The sequence below is a fragment of the Nelusetta ayraudi genome, unplaced genomic scaffold (genome assembly GCF_046127955.1).
Source record: "Nelusetta ayraudi isolate G7.1 ecotype Tasmania unplaced genomic scaffold, CSIRO-AGI_Nayr_v1 ptg000050l, whole genome shotgun sequence".
NCBI classification, from domain to species: domain Eukaryota; kingdom Metazoa; phylum Chordata; class Actinopteri; order Tetraodontiformes; family Monacanthidae; genus Nelusetta; species Nelusetta ayraudi.
In genome coordinates, this window is record NW_027466100.1 from 1,667,012 (window position 1) to 1,687,363 (window position 20,352).

At 39.5% G+C, this 20,352-nt stretch overlaps 1 protein-coding gene across 1 annotated transcript; it reads left to right on the forward strand.

Annotated features, from left to right (window-relative positions):
* The first annotated feature begins 1,700 nt into the window (after window positions 1–1,700).
* LOC142895984 (sodium- and chloride-dependent GABA transporter 2-like) lies at window positions 1,701–19,289 on the forward strand. The gene is made up of 15 exons (XM_076037385.1): window positions 1,701–2,061; window positions 2,426–2,610; window positions 3,188–3,322; window positions 4,256–4,396; window positions 4,583–4,670; window positions 11,705–11,837; window positions 11,923–12,057; window positions 12,239–12,342; window positions 12,513–12,637; window positions 13,341–13,453; window positions 13,572–13,709; window positions 13,802–13,904; window positions 16,327–16,427; window positions 16,775–16,945; window positions 17,876–19,289. Exons 1-15 carry the CDS (start codon window positions 2,054–2,056, stop codon window positions 18,023–18,025), a joined length of 1,830 nt encoding a protein of 609 aa, XP_075893500.1. The 5' UTR covers window positions 1,701–2,053; the 3' UTR covers window positions 18,026–19,289.
* The last annotated feature ends 1,063 nt before the right edge of the window (window positions 19,290–20,352 follow it).

Here is a 20,352-nt window from a genome sequence, read left to right on the forward strand (position 1 = left end):
ACTGACTTGAGTTCAGTAAATGTCTGATGGAATTTTAACGTTTGGTTTCATTTGTGAGTAGCTGTATTACTGAAAATTTAACTGGTGTCCAAGGACAGTCAATAAAATAATATTACATCATCAAAGGTAATGGTCTACTGGAAGTGCGATTGGTCACGTATCACTTGACAAGAAAAAACATCGGTCTGAAAGATATACTGAGTTAGTTTGCTATTATGCTGTTATTGCTGTTGTAATAAAGTTATGATATTATGCTATAACTATTCTTATACACAGATATATGTTTTTTATATAGACATACACACATACATACATACAAACATACATATTTTGACATTTTATTTGCCTTTTTATTTCACTTTTACATCAGTGTGCATAGGTGATGTCAATCACACCTGCAAGGTGTCCAACCAGATTTTTACTTTTAATTCAGAATACTATTCTGGACATCTTTTTATTTATTTATTTATTTTTTCTTATTATAAGAATGTCTTAATTCAGAAACTAAACATGTTATTTTGGCTTCGCTATGGTATAGTGCAAAGTTGATATGCATTACATTAAATAATTATCTACCAGTAAAAGGCACAATATTAATCAATGACGGGTCCTATTCCAGGTGTCTGATTCATGATATTTGGTTATATTTTTATAGACAGTTGATCAAAATGAACAACAACAACAAAAAAAAAGGGTGATGACCTGCTTCAACTGCAGGGTAAGTGGCAAAACAATTGCTTGAGTGAGTTTTGTTGTATGCCCTTTCTTTGAGTTGGGTTTAGTTTAATCAGACATTAGGTTATTAAATATTTACTTACCTGGACAGTTTTGATAGCGTCACAAAGATCTAGTAACCTAAGCATTTAGGAGCTATAGGGACTGAAGTTTCCACTGGGAATCGCAGGTATCTCCAAGTTATATTTACTTAAATGAGTGTGTATGCTGGATTGCAAATTTCTCTTGGAGATTAATAAATTATTCATCTATCTAACTATCTATCATCTATCTATCGACTCAATAGATAATTGTCAAGTGCCTTGAAACATGAATGGCAGAGTAACGTCATAAAGCCAAGGTGTGTCAAGGTGTGTTCCCACAGGAACCTTGCTGTTAAAGAGGTAACTGTAATGTTAACTGTAATGCAGCTTTTCTTTTCTGGGCAGGCTAACAATAGACCTTTTCAGCAGAAATTGTCCATACTTGATTTATATACCGGTGGAGTTTACAGAATAATAATAAGAACTTAGGGTTGTGTTTCATTGAGTGTCACAGAGGGTCGATCACTAAACCAACAGGCACTGCGATCTGAAAAGAGTCTGTTGTGAACACATTCCGGTGTTGCACAATCCAAGCCATTTGATATAGCAATAAATAAGACACCGTGCAAGGCTGAGAGCTGAACTAACTGGTTTTTGTTTTGGTATGTGAGCTTTGAGGACACGAGTGACCGACTCCAGCTCTTGTTAACCAGGCAGTGTCGAGAGCATTTTAACTATTTGCGGTGAAAATAATGGGACCGTTATCAATCCATTTTACAATGAGTCAGAGTCCACGCAAGTCTTTAAAAACTAAAATTGTTTATATGAAGTGAAGATTAGATATAAACTTTATTGGTGGCAGTGGTTAATGTTAAGTCCCCATTCAATAACAGGGGCCGTGAAAAAGGAAGCAGATGGAAGCTGAAGCCTTTGTACGACCACTCCCAAAACAGAGTCTGCTCAGCTGACTTGGTTTAGTTGTTAGCAAATTAGCTAATCTCAGTGACTCAAACGGCCCTTGTTTGAATGGAAAAATACAGGGAGGAAGAAGTGCAGCGTGGGCCTGTATCAGAGAGGAGCTGGGTTTTTTTTTCTTTTTTTCATGTGCAGCAGAATGGCAAGCAGTCCAATTGGACAATAGAGAGGTGACAGTAGCAGCACACGCAGCCGTAGCTCCTGTTTCTCGCTTTACCCCAAACATGTTGTTGGCTGTGTAGGGAGCCCTCAGAACGCAGAGGAATACTGATTAGTTTGCTGTATCCAGCTCTGTGGGAGGGGGAGGGGGGAGCTTTCTGATGGAGGGGTAAGTACCTCGCTCTGTTTTTACACTAGGTTGCTAAGTGCATTGTTTTAATTCTCAAAAATGTGCTCTAAGAAGTGCAGCTTTTCTGAAAGAAAAAAAACACACACACACAAAAAAAAACAACAAAACACTTGCCAGTAATAAAACTTTCCATTGCTGTAATCCGCCCTCAGCTTGAGTTCAGGAACTAAATAAACAAAGCGTTTGAGTGGTGCCAGATGATCAGCTGAGAAGTTTTGTCTCTGCACACAACTCACAGCGGCAGAGTTCTGACACTGCTTTGTCCCATTGCCTGTGCGAGGAGCTGCAAGGATCAGGTCAGATTTCACTGATTAACCTGCTGTTCTTGCCCAACCATATGAAGGGAAGTCCGGAAAGGAAAGAGCAGCGAGATGCCCAGTCAGGATATAACTCTTGCAAAGAAGACCCAGCTGCTGGACCGGGGCCAGTGGGCAAACAAAATAGAGTTCCTGCTGGCTGTGGCTGGAACGCTGGTGGGACTGGGAAACCTTTGGAGGTTCCCCTATTTGTGCTACAAAAATGGAGGCGGTAAGAGAGATTCCCATTCATAGCGTCACAACAAAATGCTTTTTTTTGTTTCTGCATTTGAGCCAAAACTGCATGACTATCAGTATGCAGTGAAACAATAGTGGTAAAGTGATCCTTACTTGTTTAATCTATCTGAGGGTGTTGCTCTGATGCGGCAACAAAGCCACTGTTGTGAGTTCTGTGCCAAAGGAAAACTTTTTTTTTTTTGTTTCCTTATTTGATCCCTGGGCATTGGCCTTAAACTATGTAAGGCACACTACTCTGAAAGTCAAGACATGACTTGTAGAAGTCTGGAGTCATATTACATTGATGTATTGCTCATTGTATGGAGTAAGTTCCAAAGAAAGTACGTGGCTGTGAAATTTAATTTACTCTGCCCGTAATGCAATTTGGACCAAATTAGATGTCGCCATGCCAAAGGAAAAAACAACTGAGTGAAAAATGTTTTTTTGAACGATGCTGCTGCGACTCTTCCGCAAAACGGAATAAAGTATTATTAGCACGGATCACATGTGTGATTCATCAGTTCTCCCTTGGGCAAAAATAGCCTTCAAACATGTGTGTCAACATTTCCTAGGTGCATTTTTGGTCCCATACGTCCTGTTCCTGCTTTCTTGTGGCATCCCAATGTTCCTCGTGGAGACAGCCATGGGACAGTTCACCTCCCAAGGGTGCATCACCTGCTGGAGGTACTTCTGTCCCTTGTTTGAAGGTCAGTGTGTTGCACGTCTCATACAAACAGAAATACTGAGGCACAACAGCCACTCACCCCCCTACCCCAACTTTACATAAATGAAACAAGTTCTTGCAAGTTCTTGTATTAATTGTTTACTGTAATTGTTTAATTCTTATTGGCCATTGAATTGTTTTTTTTTCTGACATGATATTGAAGATGTGATTTTACATAATCTTCTGCACGTGTCATCAGGGCGCACTGTGTTGAGCAAACTATTAATACGTTTCACTCTCATACATTTCAGTCCGGTCAATGTACAGGGCATTTTGCCTAACTGATGAAATCCTTCTACCACCTTCTTATCAAGTAATTCTCCACTTTTTCTGTGGACTTTCAACTCCAGATCTTTTGAACGCGATCCAAAATATGTGTAATCAGGCTGTTAACATAGCATTACAGGGAGCAGCAGCACACATGGAATTTACCAGGCGGGTTCTCCTTAAGTCATGCGTTAAAGGTCCAGCTATACAATAATATCCTTAACATCTGCCTCAACAAGCACTGTGGTGCTTGTATGTTAGTGTTTGTTAGTCATTACAGTCTTTTTTCATGTCATGAAAGACATACAATGTTTATATATAAATATTGCCTTACAGCTTAGCTGCTGCAGTACATTGATCCACAATGGGCCGCATGCACAGACGCTTTGAACACGTGCCAGCAGGACTCTCGCAGAAATTGTGCTGATCGCTGCATTGGCTGCATTCCACAAAGTCCTGCTGCTGCACACTAGGCTCACTGTGACACTTTATTAAACAATCATTTTATGTTATTAAGGTTCCTTGTTTTGACAAGTCGAAATGTCCGGAGGGCAAGCCGTCTAAAGCCTTATAACTGTCAAGTTAGGTTTAACCTGAGTTGCTACTGAAATCCATTCTCTCAGTCACCATCTGCTGTCTGTTTTCTCAGGGATCGGTTACGCTACGCAAATTGTGATAGCCTACGCCGCAGTGTCTTACATTGTGATCCAGGCATGGGCCTTCTTCTACCTATTCTCCTCCTTCACTGCTGAGGTCCCGTGGGCCAGCTGTAGGAACTCCTGGAACACAGGTGCACAAGCGTTTGAATCTGCAGAGCAGCAATCCAGCAAGACCTTTGAATCGTATCCGCACAACTTCGGATGAATTGAATTTAACATTATTTTAGTGATTGGTTTATTGACTGACTAATTAATATATGTATATTATAATATCAAGCAGTTTCACACAGCTCTATATCTCATTTGTTTTTTCTCAGTGTATTGCGTTGAATTTGACAAAAGAAACGGGTCATCCAACATGACGATGCCTGTGAATGCAACAACACCTGCCACCGAATTCTGGGAGTAAGTATAACTTCTTGCTTTACCATAATATTACTGATAGAAAAGCCAACTCTGAAAAGGGAACTCGATTGACAAAGTTATTGCGTTGCTTTTGTGGCGGAAAACCTGGCAAAGATGGAACCAAAACAAATTGCGTCCTATCGTCAGTTGATGTTTTGCATACATATCACGCAAAGCGACTTCTATGCAAACATATCTAATAACATAATAATAATGCCTTGCGGTGACTTTGTGCATGACACATGCAAATGTGAACACCTGCAAAAACCTGGTGGTATTTCAGAGAGGACTCTCTCCCGCTGCAGAGCTGATGAGAAGTGAATGACATTAAAATACAGTTGAATTTGAATTTGAAATACAATTGAGACCAACATTATTAGTCCTTCTTATGAAATTAGACAAATTCTTAATTTCTCCATGGAAAACATTGACAACAAGTGCTTGTACAGTAACACAGACAAAATGTCCACTGAGTTTGATAAAGATAAAGTTTCATCACTTACCACTGAAACCTTAAACCTACACTTACTTGATCAACAGTTACAAAACAGCTACAAATTGCACTCAGGTGATGGAGTGAACTGTCAAATATATAACAAAAAACATAAGACTGACGCGCCATGACCGCCCTCCAATCATGACAGCAGTCGTGCTAAGATAGAGACATTGTATTGCATGTTAAACAAAGTGAACACTTTTAATGCCTCACAAACACCTGCGATGTTAGAATGTTGGTTTCCTCATTGCCACTCCTTTTTTTTTTTAAATGCACACTTAGTTGTGTTGGGAGATACGTTCAAATTCAAATTTGACTCTTTAGCAGTGGCTAAGAGCAAAAAGTCAAAACAATCAAAACGGAATATGTCCATCCCGGTATAGAGTCGCACACTAGAAATAAATGATGATTTACAGACCACAGCATGTGAGCGTAGAAGAGCTGGAGCCGAGCTGCATTATTTCTGCCAGAGCATGGAGTGGCTTTGAATGTAAGAATGTACATCATGTTTTCATCATGAGCGGACCAGAGCGGCACTGGGGAACTTCAAAATGAGCCAAGAGAGACCTCGAAGTCGACCGTACTGAGTGCTGAGCAGGAATTATGGCTTCTCCACCCTGCTCACACGCTCTCTTACTGACATCACAGAATAGATGAGTGAGGATACTGCTGAAGCCTCCCATTGGTGTGCACCCTCGTTCCCCCTCATCCTATAGGTCTCGAGTCTTCAGTAATCACACTTTGAAGAATTGATCAAGGAGCATGGTTCCTTACTATTTATTTGACCTGTCTTAAGGACCACCACTACAACACAACTCCACTAGATGGAGACGTGTTGTTTTTGTAAAAATTTGAAGAGGGAGGCTTAATCTCCTGCACTGCTGCTGGCACAAGAGAAAAAGGTTACCACAACAACTTAACTAGTTTGAATGCCAAGTTAAGAAGTTTTGTGTTAATACGCAAATCTCATATTGAATAGTGTTGATATATTCCTTTAAATTGTTAATTAATAAATTAAGCACTGTAAATTGATTATTATTATTTATTTTAAGCTAGTCCTGGGAAATGTCCCTAATCACAGCAGCATTCAAAGTGGAGGAGAGAGAAAAGCTATTGCACAGTAATGAGTGTTCACAGAGTGCAGTTGTTCAGCCTTATGGCTGCAGGCAGAAATGACACGCAATACCAAAAGCATGGGCGGGCCGTCTGGGCCAGCAAGGCCTCCTCTGCTGGTCAAAACATACTTAGAAAAGTACATTTTCCCAAAAATATGATGAAAGTTATCCTCCATAGCCTAGTGTTCTTTTCACCTCATATAATATCCACTTGCTTGCGTTGCTTCCACTGTTGTACATTACGGTTACGTTTTTATCCAATCATATTTCAGATGGCTTGTGTTTGCTTTGGGCCTTCAGAATCGACATTGAAGTTGCGATAGCCAATCAGATCCCGAATATGTGATGCCAAGGCCAGCCTGTGGGCCTTATGCTTAATTGCACACGTACGCGTCCTGTGATTGGACAGGCACCAAGAGCCTATAAGATTTAACTTAACCGCTCAACGATGGCTTAAGGACAAGTTAAAGATTTATCTGCAATTTATAATGTAAATAACGTGACACATTGGCAAAGCTGCTACGCCAAACATGCTCAGCTGTTAAATAATTTAATATAGTGACGATGCGCACGTCATTGAATAAATTTGGACAAGAATTCAAGCTCACATATACTATATATATCTGTACCACAGTTTTGAGTTTTGTTTTTTTTAGTTACTATTTTATGAGTCCGGTACAATAAATGTTACCATTCAGACTGACCCGTAAAAGTGATCGTAAAAGTCAAGGTGGCAGTGTGCTGCAGCATCATAACGCCACTGATGAACGGCACGCATGCGTACAAATATATATAGCACACAGTATAATAGACAATTACACAACAGTGCTACCAACAATGAGTGACTCCTCTGCACTTGGCATACTGGCGTTATACCAAGCACACAAACACCAAAGAGATGCTACAGAACAAATGCAAATATTCATCTCTAGATTATTACAGAATGTGGTGAACACCCAGCCATGAATCAAATCAACAAAAAGTCATATGAACCATCATACCGTCTGGCACATTGTACAAGATTCTCGGTTGGGAGTACTAGAAAGAAGAGGAACAAAAGTGAGAAAAGGGTTAATTAAGTATAACTCTAATAAGAACAAAACCATCTTGGACATTCTCACTCACATTGAAAGAATATGATCTTTATTAGATGCTTATGCAGATACGGCAAGCAGATGCTAATATGGCAAATGTTCTGCTGAAATTGCCACATTCAGAGGTTTTCGTAGTACATGTCCACCAGTGTTTGCTGCTGGATTGTACACCTTCTTTCAGGACTGAGCTCATCAAAATGTTGGTCTTTAAGCTGAATGTTGCTGTTGACTACTAATGAGGAGTGGTTGTGGGCTGGGGTGTGTGTCTTAAGACTGCAACGGTTAAGTCTGAAGACTGCCATGGCTGTTTACAAGATTTCTGTTGCACTGCCCAATGTCTATGTGTCTGCTGACCTCAGCCATTATGCCTGCTGCAGATGATGGAAATTTCCCCACTGTGGGACTGATAAAAGAAATCTTATCTTATCTTATAACGCCATGTTGAAGAAGTGTTCTGCCAGGATGAGCGTACGTACATCAATCCTCTATTGCCATTTATACATATACTGAATCGTCTAGACTGATCACTATCCTTGCAATAGCAAGATGATGTCTCTACATTAAAAAAACTATGCAACTATACAACAGGAGGCCTGTCCAGTCTTCTGAACTTGGCACCTTTGTTTTCAGATTTGGTGACTTTCCAGAAGCCTCTCGGCGACAAAAAAATGTATTTTCTAAACTGCTTTTTTATTCTTTATTGACACCTTTTCTGCAAGCACACTGGCACTGGCATCAGTGCATTTTACTGGCTGCCACTGTGTAATCCGTCTTGCCCTAGCAGCACATTAGCCCTCAGCCGCCGCAGATCTACAGCCCTCTAAAGCAGCGAAATCTACCTTTTACGAGGGATAGGACAAATTCTAAACTAAACTTGATATCGTGGCATGTCGGTGTGATATGGGTGTAATTTGGCTGGTTATATAGACAATTATTTTTGCACGGTTGCAGAAAATGTTCCATTTCAAAACTTCTATTGTAAATTATAAAACGTTGCATTGAATAGCCACAATTTCTTGTTGTCTATTCGTCCCCCATCACGAACATAGTGATGGGGGACAGTCTGAAAAGGCTTGTGCCTTCACCTGCACAAGCTACTATAACTTCTGCTCAAGTTTTGCAGCCATGTAAGGCTACTTGAAACTTCTCACCAGCAGCTCCATAATAATTGTTGCAGCACCCTTTAGTCAATATAGTGCCTTTGGCTTCCTCTGGACCCAAAGAGTTATAAAATTGTTTTGCTGAGTAACCGGATCTTCTAACAGGTCAAGCTTGAAAGTAAAACAGTCTTTCTGGTCATCTTTTTGTAATAATGGCACCTATAGACGTTATACAAAGTTCCCACCTCCACAGCAGAACATCATTAACCATATATTTTTTTCTTAAATGTCACTTTTTCTCAGTTGAATTTAGTATGAATGTAGGAGGAGTACAAGTGCTTCAAAGAAAAAGAGAAACGTGGGAGGGAGACACAGCTGTTTGTAATTATTAAAGGGCAAAAAATAAAGGAATCCCAGCATAGACACCAAGCACTAAGTCAGCCCTGCCATATTTAATATTTAGAGGCTCACCGCCATTTTTTAACCTGCAGTTAAATGCATCAATGGGGACTTGTTCAGCGTCTATGAATAGGTCTAGATTTGCTGTCAGTGATTGTCAGATTTTTTTTTGGAACAAGTCAGAAACTTGGCAACCACTTCTCTGGAAGTTAAAGCCATACTGATTGAAATTTGCTAACCCTAAACACGACTGATTCTTTTGACACGTGCACCAATCAACATGTAGAAGTCCTTGGATCCTGAGCGTCAACAGACAAATACGCTGCGTGCTACAAAGAAAGATTGGGTGGAAATCAAATGAGTCAACCTTAAGTACAGTAGATTCTGAATGACCTCATTCATGCATTTTTAGTCAATGAACAAAGGGGTTGTTTGAACACAACATTCCATATTTAGCCATTTATATACTTTTTTATTTTGTCATTTTAGTGGAAATAGAGCTCCCCTACTGTCCACTGTTATATACTCAGGATCAACAGTTTTTTTCTACTCTTTATCCTGTTCAGTGCCTGCCTCACTTCAACATCACGAATCAACTTCCAGTACTCGACTCTTTGTTTTCTTTCATTTTCTCAATTCATCAGAGTACTCTTCCATCTTCCAATCCGACTACAGTTATCTGTGAATATTGACCAACCTAACGTACCAGTCACTGTATGCTGCATTTTTTGTCCTGAGCTACCTTCACCTTACCCTGTATCTCCCTGTACTCCCTTCAGTTCAGTACTCTCGGCATCCCACTATTTCATACACTTCTGCAATTCCTCACTCCACCATAGCCTCATCTATTTTCTTCTAGATCAGAGGTCCCCAACCTCCGGGCCGGGCTGGACAGAAAGAATAATTAAATTAATCCCGTTCACTTGGAAGCAGCTGCTGACCATGTAGTGCCTCTCTCAAAGTCTTTATCCTTATGCCTTTGTCCTCTTCTCCTTCCTCGACACCGGAGTCATCCTACACACCACCATCATATACTGTCTGGCCTTGATTCTCACCTACCGCTAACCTGCAGTCAATGATCTCCTTCAGATCGCATATTCTATACAAGGTGCCTATCAAGTCACCCTAAGTTCTGTCCATTGAGGTATGCACCACTCACCACTCTCTCGCCACTGGGAATATTCTGCATCTCTTCATCTCATTGCCTCTAGGTTTTCTCCCTCTGTTTTAGCTACAACACAGAAAATGACACTTTAAATTTCTTCCTTCAGGCTCGTTACTATCTCTGGCCCACCAGAACATTCCTCATAGATTACTCCCGCAGGATAGCACCTTTTTAATTTCTCTTCCTGTCACAAACCCACTTGAACCCTGCTTCAAAGTTTCTAGTTTGCCTATCCACCTTCCTTCAGTTGCCCTTCCTGACACAAAGCCCTGCGGTAGTCCAGTCTTGGGATCTGCATGTCATGTATATTATATAAGCACAAGGACCTCAAACTTCCTCCAGTTTGTGTAGCTTTTAGCAGTAACCCATTGAGGAGAACTGAATCAGTCAAGACTGCTGTCATTGATGTGGACCGACGGGTTTAAACCAGCACTGGGTGAGGGATTATGAGTGGTTCAACCGTTATTCACCGACATACCAACCACACTGCTTGCAATCTTTGCAGGTTAGATTGTTGACTCTAGGCTGGCTTTGCCACGCTGACCCTCACTGGTGTTTTAGTCACTTATTCAAACCAAATCCCACTGGTGCTGCATGAAAGCCAGACAAGGTGGTGTTGTGGGGGGTCTCGCAAAATGTTGATAACAGGTGCACGTCTCTATCTGATAACCTGTAGGAGGCATGATTTACAGCTACACAGTCACACAGACATACTGTAGTGACAAGCTGTCGTTGTCTGTGGCTAATGTCAACACAAGCTGTGTGAACCATAGGGGATGACGTTGACAATGATTATAAACCATATGCGTAACGCTTCAGGTCTGATAGGTGGTTTTCCACTTACTCAGACGGACGGTGCAGTCCAGTTGCAAACCTATAAATAATTTATCAATTCCTAGAAAACACAATATTTCTTGAAAGAAAATCATGATTATAAAGTCAATGTCACACTCAAAATTGTGCTGTTTTGTGAATGTAGATCATTACATCAGTGAAGACTAATTTAATTTACCATAAAAATTGAACTTGTATGTCCTGCCTGTCACATTTATCCAGCCTGGGAATCGAACCCCAGACCTCTCAGTCTCGCAAGGTGACAGGATGGTGCAGTTTAGAAGTGATACTTCCCAGCAACTAGTTTACAGGTTTTATCCCACGGCCAGGGGCCTTTCTTCTGTGTGGAGTTTGCACATGGAACATATTGCGTCACATGAGCACTGACCAAGAGATCTTGGTGGACCTTCTTGAGATGTCTCATGAAGGTTCTCAGTCATCCAGGTCTTCTGAATGTAGAAGGGTTAAGTTGGGAAAGGCTTCTTCACAAGAGGCCTTTCAAATGAGAGTCGAAACATCTTCAAGATCACAAGAACAAGTCCAGTTGCCCCAATTTAACCCTTCTATTCCCTGTAATGTCTTAGTTTGTCTAAAAGCAAATTGCACAGGTCATATTTTATTTATTTAGTCCTTAGCAAATTCTACAGTGCTTTTAAAATGAACTCATTTAACTGTTGTAGCTTCTATACGGAGCAAAATTAGTAGCAAATTGACCATTGATTTAACATTCAATCGTAACAATCCTTAATATTTTGTATCTATTATGTTGTGATCTTCAAAGTGGTTACCAATCCTCTTATGAAAATGCACTGTGTTTCTGGATCTTTTCAGGAGACGGGTTCTGGGTATCTCTAAAGGGATTGAGCAGATTGGCAGTCTGAGGTGGGAGCTGGTCTTGTGTCTGCTACTTGCCTGGATCATTTGCTACTTCTGTGTTTGGAAAGGAGTGAGATCAACAGGAAAGGTAAAAGTGCAATCTGTCTGGCTGTCTGTCTTCCCATCTGTCTGTTTAATCACTTGGAATGCCTGAATTTGTCTCATGTTGCCAGGTCGTTTACTTCACAGCCACTTTCCCTTATGTGATGCTGGTGGTTCTCTTGGCTCGTGGACTCTCTTTACCAGGAGCAATGAAAGGTTTAAAATTCTACTTGTATCCAGACCCTTCAAGGTTGGTGGACCCTCAAGTAAGTGATGAAAATTAAACACACTTAATAGCAAGTAGCTCAATAGCTTCCCATTAGGGGCCCAAATGCTGGAAAACCCTACACACCACTCTGGTAGTAGCGTACGTGATAGAATTCAAACATACACTTCATTTTATTAAAAAAACACACATCAAAAACATACATTTTTGCCATTACTCAGGTTTGGATGGATGCTGGTGCACAAGTGCTCTTTTCTTTTGGGATTTGTCAGGGGAGTTTGACAGCTCTTGGCAGTTATAACCCATTTAACAATAACTGTTATAAGTAAGTCTTCTTTGCTTTTTTTTGTTCTTAAATTGTTGATCAGAGACTATATTAATTCCTTGTTTATTCAGACAGTATTTGTTTATTCAAATACAATCTATTTTACATTGTTATTATTCATTAATATGTCTAATTTGTTTAATTTGCTGAATTTGCTTTTGCCTCCACAGAGACACATTTGTTCTGTGTCTGTTAAACGGTGGAACGAGCTTTGTGGCAGGTTTTGCAATCTTTTCTGTATTGGGTTTTATGTCATATGAGCAAGGACTGCCAATATCAGAAGTAGCTGCCACAGGTAAGACCATTGCTGCATTTGGAATCAAAATATGGCATGTCATTTTTGTCCAACCAATAATTCATTGGCCATTCTTAATTTAGCAGAGCTTATTTGAACAAGCATATTTGTCAATTAAATGCTTACAGTATAATCTCAGATCTACCGCTGCGTCTGTTTTGGATGCAATGTTTTGACACAAGGTGCTTAGTTAGTTCAGACCATCTAACTGCTGTTAGATATTTGTTGCAATTGCAATCGTTTGCTTTGTACCCTCTGGCCTTAGTTGTTAAAAATTGTGGCACAAATAGGTAAAAAAATATTTATAAAGTACTTGAATGGAGCTCATGTGAAACAAACAATTCCATTGTTTGTCACATTACTATGTAAATTCATACCTTAGCAGCTGCATAAACTCAAATAGAAATAATTTGACTTCTTAAACTTCATAGTAAAATTAGCAAGGTGGTTTTGGATTTAGATGGGCAGGAAGGATCCCAGATCAGGCAGTGAAACCCTCCCACTTAATCTTCCAACATTTCCATGTTTCCTGTTGATCACTAAAACAGTAGTTGGCATGTACTTTGGAAAGTGAAAGATACACGAAGAGACTTGCGGCTGCTCCACTTGCACTCATCACGTATAAACAAACCAAGAGTTTAATTGTGTATTTTGTGGTGAGACAAAGAAAAAATAATAATAAACAAACATTGTTTTAATGCAGGACCTGGCTTGGCATTTATAGCCTATCCACGTGCAGTAGCCATGATGCCTTTCCCTCAGTTATGGGCTGTCTGTTTCTTCGTCATGGTCATTCTGTTAGGGGCTGACACACAGGTGGGAAAGACAAAACACTGTCACGGTTGGGTTGTTTAACTTGTTCCAGATGGCTGTGTTAAGACTTTTCTTCCTTAAATTCAAAAAGGTCTGTTTTGTGGTTTTTTGTTTTTGGCAGTTTGTGAGTCTGGAGTGCCTGATGACATCAGTGACCGACATGTTCCCCACTGTGTTCAGGAAGGGTTATCGCAGAGAACTGCTGCTCTTATGCCTCTGCGCAGTCTGCTTCTTTCTCGGTCTCCTCCTTGTCACAGAGGTGAGGCACATGTGGGAGGGAGGGAGTGAACACAGTCACATTCCTGTTAATTGTATTTCATCTTCACAGCCAATCTTTCTTTGGTCCTGTAGGGTGGCTTGTACTTCCTTCAACTCTTTGACCACTATGTTTGCAGTGGCAACAACCTTCTCCTTCTGTCAGCGTGTCAATCCATAGCGATCGGATGGATATATGGTTGGTGACTTTCTGTGCCCTTCTTTTTCATTTTTCTTGTGGAATCAGAATAGTTGCAAGCGTAAGGCCTGCTAAAATTATTCCAAGTGGTGAAAAAATCTTTTCATAGAAGTGTTGGAACCAGTTCTTTGAGAATGAACTTGTGCATGAGCCAAATGGCAAAGGACGTCATCACGGGGGAAAAAAAGTCACAGTGTCATGAATTGAAAGCGCTTAACCGCAATCATCCAATCAATGACGAGTATGTCAGCTATAGGCTATAACATCAACATTCTCCACAACAACCTGCTCAACATAAACTTCATGAAACCTGCACATATGTACTCCGAGGCTTAGTCAATCACCATGTTGGTCAGCACTATGAAATCCCGGCACATAACAAATCACACACACACTGACCGAGTCAAATAAATGAATGCCCATCATCAAAGTAAAAACCCATTTCAAATGCGCATTACACCAATAGTTACACAAGGCTGGAAATACTAAGCATGTCTTGCAGTGAAGTGCTTTTCTGCGGCACTCAGGACTGCTACTCAGACAAGCTTGTTACAATATTACGATTGCCTTCCGCCAAGTCACTCTCTGACTCTTCTCGATCGTTCACCAGTGCTGGATCTGAGACAGTGAAGATAAGACTCCAAAAAGGCCTACAACTATTTCTTTTTTCCTGTCCACCTAAAATAAAGCCGTGATCGTTCATTTCACCCCTCGCAGCTTGACCTTCTCCTGGACTCATGAAGTCCAAACCAATGAATGATCCATCTAACTTTGTTTTTGTAAATTCTGACGATTCTAATTGGACAGATAGAAGCCTTTCTTTACTGACGTGAACTTGCCAGTGGGCTCATGGAGATGAGAGAAAACGTATTCTATGAAATGAGATCATCCATTTATCTTCTATACTCGCTTACCCCTGCACTCAGGATCACAAGGGTCTGCAGGGGACTATCCCAGGTGTCATGTAGCGAAGGCAGAGTACACCCTGGACAAGCTGATGAAATGAAATATTTAAAACAATTAAGTTTTAGATTAAAATTTTTATTTTTTTTTGGCCAGAAAATTTCTAGGCGCCCCTTGAAGGTGTAGAATGGCTTTAGGGTTTCCCACTGCAAAATGATAAAATGCAATAAAAACTGACCAGGTGTGACTGTGGAATTTATTAAGTCTTAAATTAATGGAGATGGAAATAACTGGCATGCTCTCCTTAGAAGAAACAGCTGAGGAATCTCAACAACTTTATTTACATCCCACTGGAAGCTGGTCTGGCTAGTTGTCTATCAAGTGAGATCTGTTGGCTTTTGACATGTTATGCTATGCAAGACACAGAGTAATAAAAAAAAAATATATATGTATATATATATATATAGGTATATATAATCACTCGTCTCAAGGAACAAAGGCTTACGTGGTGCGGCAATCTCTGTGACTGTGGACAAGGGCTGGGAACAGGGTCAGGTGACTGACCTACAGACAAAGACACTCTGGCATGGGACAAGGGAGACACAGACTATTTGAACAGATGGAGGGTAATGGGGAACAGGTGAAGACAATCGGTATTCAGGGCAGACACAGAGGTGACACATGAGGAAGGGCAAGCGCTCTGAAACGAGAGGAGAGTTCATTTCTTTTCAAAATAAAACAGGAAATGACAGGACGAAAAAAAAACCAAGACAAGACAAACCTCACCGCGGTGAGGTTTGTCAAGTATTGTTTCAGAAAGTTTTTACATGCTTTTTATTTGAGTTTTTTTTTCATGTTTTTTGAGGAAGCTATCTGTTCATCAGCTGCGGCGGCTACACGCAATTGTATTGTATTTTAAATACAGTAAACAATCAATAATGATAATCAAGGCATCCAATCTAAGGTGATAAAACATTTAATGTACGCAATGGTTAGTGATGGGACTGAATTCAAATTAACTCATGAATGCCACCATTATATCTGTTGTACTCACTGTTTGGAAAATCTGGAACATTTGAGTGATTGTTCTATTGTAGCTGTTCATGAAAAACAATTCCATTCAAACTTGTTAGTACAATATGTTTTCTCTCACTTTAAATCTCATGTTCTACACTTAAATGTTTTATCCCTTAAGCTTGATGGGCATGTGAATAAATTTATACAGAGGCCCCAGGAAAGGTCTATGTGAACATATACAAAGGCTTTTATAGGGCTTATTTTGTATGGTCCTCTTCTCAGCGGGGATTAAACGTTGTTCCAAAGGGGTCTGTGGTTGTAGGGAGAAAGGTATGTCACACTTGACTTTGTCAAGTGGCTATTCTATACGAATCTTTCCAAAACGGTGAAATACGCCACTCAAGGATTCTTCACCTGAAGCATACACATTTGGATGTATCTCTGTATTGTAGTCGAGTTATTCTGTGTTTTTGTCAACAAAGTCGCTCTGTTCGTCTCCCAGGTGCGGACCGTTTCTATGACAATTTGGAGGACATGATTGGTTATCGTCCATGGCCAATAATGAAGTACTGCTGGCTTTATGTGACCCCCACTGTTTGTATGGTGAGTGTTGAAGTGAGCTACATTTAATGATACCAAATTATTGTCTATGGGTCCTTGAGTTGTGGTTTTATCTACTTTTATTCTGCATTTTTCTGTGCTTTGGATTTAAGGGGTTAATTGGAAAGTGGACTGGACACATTACACAAAACACTAAACACATACTAAACACAGCTGAATGTTTTTTTTTCTCTCTTTTGGACAAGTTTATGATAAAGTACAAAAAAAGCATAATAGCATAAACTGAAATGCACAGCTTGAGAATGAGAGAAGTTCTGAAGCCATCACACAAGTTCCTTTCACCACAGGCTACCTTCCAAACCCTGTTGTCGTTCTTTTTATTTTGCCAGGGTACCTTTATTTTTAATGTGGTGAAGTACAAACCTCTCATGTTCAACAAAACCTACATCTACCCAACCTGGGCTTATGCTCTGGGCTGGAGCCTCGGACTGTTCTGTGTTCTCCTGGTTCCCCTGTGGATCGTCTATAAAGCCAATCAGATGAAGGGGACAGCGTTACAGGTGTGTATGTGCAGGCAGTGATGAAGGAAGACACATTTGATGATGGTAAAACATTTCATGTTTGTCAGTGTTTCACCCTTCGTGAGGACTGAACACACTAAAGCATAAAAGAGTGTTCTTTCCAAGCTTTGCAACAATCTAAAAAAAAAAAAAAAAAAATCTGAAGCGTAGCATAAGGAGGTGGTATAACGTCAAATACCGCAGCTGTGTTTTTTGCACTTTTAGGATTCAATAGTTTTAGATTAGTGAATTTTGTGTTTGAATGGGTCAATTGATGTCTATTTTTGTGGGACTTTTTAAAGACACATACTTATTATCTGAATATTACAGTTTTTTTCAGGCTGCAGTTTTGAATGCATAATAAAATAATTTCTGTGCATTCACTGATGTTGATCGAGGGCCATCATTCTCTGTCTTTATTGTACATATCTGTGAAGTAACATTGAGAATAAAGTTAGACCTTTTATATTTCTAGAACTGTGTAAACCTAAACCTAAAAAAATAAAAATAGATAAAAGTTAAGACAAAAATGAGACAACTCAGAGACCCAGAATAATGTTCTTATTAGGGTCATATCATTTCCTACAAAATGCCGTATCTCTGCTGAACTTGCTGAACTCACTGCTTAGTGAAGCTTGTGGTAGTTCAAATACTCTCCCCTAGTTTGCATGGCAAAATGGCATAATTTCTAAATAATTCTACTTCTAAATCCCCCAAAGCTGTGTGTATATGCTGTGTACCGTATGTAAGACCGTAAATCTTATTGTTCCGACTTTGTGCATTAGATATTTCCTGCATAAAACCATGCATGTGTGTTTAATGTGCATATTTCACAATTTGCTTTGTTTCTATACAATTCTGCGTCTCTCTAAATCATTGATATTTGTGACACTGCTGCTGTCATGGTGCATCGCCATCCTCTTTCTACAGAACATCACGCAGCTCTGCCGCCCTGAAATCGAGACGCACAACAAGTCGAAGCAACCGGAGCAGCTGCCTCTGAACCCAGACAGCACTCTTGCCCCAGCCGTTGTTGAATACAAGGCCAGTAGTGGGATGGAGGTGGAGACAAACATGTGACAAAACAGCAACTGATGCGGTTGGAAATATGGTGTTTTTATTTGGTAGTATTTTATCTTCATTATTATTATTACATATGCATTTTGAATCGAACAAATGATTTGATCAGCCTGTCAGATCTGCAACCTGCAAAATAAACTGGGCTGAACAAATGTCTTTACTAAAGATCTTCAATTTGATCATTAGTGTTTAATGTTCAAATATTTAAGCATCAAGTACTGACGATGCAAACAGAGCGTACAGGAGTTGTTTTTTTTTAGTTTTTCTTTTTTTAGTTAAAATATTGTGCCCATTTTTTTCTTCTTGTTGTTCTGTGGAATGTATCTCTTCAATCCCTTTCTAATAAGATAACACATCATTAATATTCATAATCAGTTTAATTGAGGCATACAAGAGCATGTTCTAACTAATTCTTCTGGTTTTGGCTTTTCCATGCACTCTTTGTTTCCTAATCGGTGCTGGTCACATACTTTTAGATCTGTCTATTAAAGACAGATATTGCAAATATAGTTTTGTGTTGCTTTTTTTTTTTTTTTTTAAGCCATTATCACCTCAGTGAGGCAGTACGACCACTGCACTGATATAAATCCATAGACAGGATCGGAAATTATATTAAATAGTCGTTAGGCTGCAGATGGGTGAAGTCACACAACATGAAAGAGCTAACTGGAGACGACGTTCAACAGAATCATTCTGATTTCGTTGTAAAGGTTCTGCACTGTGTTCGTGCCCTGGAAAATTCAAGCTGTAAAGTGATCAGTTGTCTGCTGTATGTATTTATTCATGCGCGAATTTAATAATAGTTGAAGACTAAAAGGGGAACCTAATTTATAAAGTCAGTTTTAATTTTGCAACCTTGTGATGGAAAAATCAACTCAATCCAGCAGCTAGGGGGCAACACTTAACTTTTTATTGTTAAAGATTTTATGTAGACATACTTCCTCCATGCAACGTTATGACTGGATTTTTTTTCCTTTTTCTGCAGCAGTTGTAATATTCATGTATAGCATGTGTCATCAGCATACATCCTCCCCTTTTTGCACTATTTTCTAGAAGCCAGTAGTAAGTTTGTTAGTGGAAGAAACATGCTAAATTATTGTTGCTATGAGATCCATTTCTATACATCTTTATTTACAAATGTGCACTAATCCCAATATTTGGTTACAGTTTTAACATTTTTTCTTGATTCTGATTCACCTGATTTGCACTGGTGATTGTTAAGTTTTTTTTTTTTTACACTGAATAAAGAAATTGTAAATATACATTCCACTCTTCCTTTATTAGATCAACATTGCTGATTGCTGCAGCATATTTCACCTAATACTTAATTGCACATTCTGTCAATGTGACTGGCATCACTGTAAAGTCTCTGTGGGGGTAAAGCATCTGAAAAGTCACCATTGCCAATGTGGTTGCACAGGCCCTTGCTGCCACTCTCACGCAAGCACTAAGCTTAGCCACACTAACCAGTTACATGTGTGCACCCCAAATAACCAGTTGCACCAACTGTTTGATGAAGCAAAACAAGAATGGGGATGTGTCTGCTGTGCCTGAACAGAAAACCCTGAGCTTAGCGTAACAATGTGGCTGCTCCACTGCTGCAGACAATACACTAATAACAAAATAGTTTAGCAACAACTCCATTCAATTTTTCACTTATGGTACATGCCAAAAAGCCATTAGGTGATTTCAGTTTACTGTCTGTGTTTGCCGTGGTACTAGTTTTAGCCAAACTATAAAAACTCTTCATTCTGTTCACAAATAACACTATAAAACATGCCAGCTATGTGTGGCTGACATCATTATGTTCATCTGGTCAGCACACTTTATTTATTTATTTATTTATTTATTTATTTATTTCAATGTGTTGTTTTGTGATCTGTTTGCTCAGTCACCTAAACAAACAAAAATGTGTATGGGACTGAAGAATGACATTTTTTTTAAGGAGCTCTTACAGCTGCAGTAATCAGTTGAGAGAACTCTGTGATCTTTTTTTAATTGATCCTTTTCCAAACCCTCAACATGATGTTGGAAAAGTTCCTCAATGTTGTGGTCCATATAGAGACGATAGCATTATGCTTTTGCTGCAGATTTGTCAGCAATACATCCGTAACACTAATCTTTCATTCCACTACGTTGAAAGGTTTTATATTGGTTCTATTAGATCTTGTGACTGAGGAGGCAATTTAAGTAAATTGAACTTGTTGTCATGTTCTATCAGGGGTTATATTGTGGACACATTTTTATTTTTATTCTTTAAATAGAATAATAGAATTAATTGAATTCAAATAAATGAAAAAGTGTCTTTCAAGAGGCTTTACTGACAG

What these genes read in the sequence shown, in the direction of transcription:
- LOC142895984 (XM_076037385.1), top strand. An exon ending in CTTCTGTCCCTTGTTTGAAG is followed by an intron (nt 3,323 to 4,255) that starts GTCAGTGTGTTG and finishes CTGTTTTCTCAG; the next exon opens with GGATCGGTTACGCTACGCAA. An exon ending in TTTAACAATAACTGTTATAA is followed by an intron (nt 12,343 to 12,512) that starts GTAAGTCTTCTT and finishes TTGCCTCCACAG; the next exon opens with AGACACATTTGTTCTGTGTC.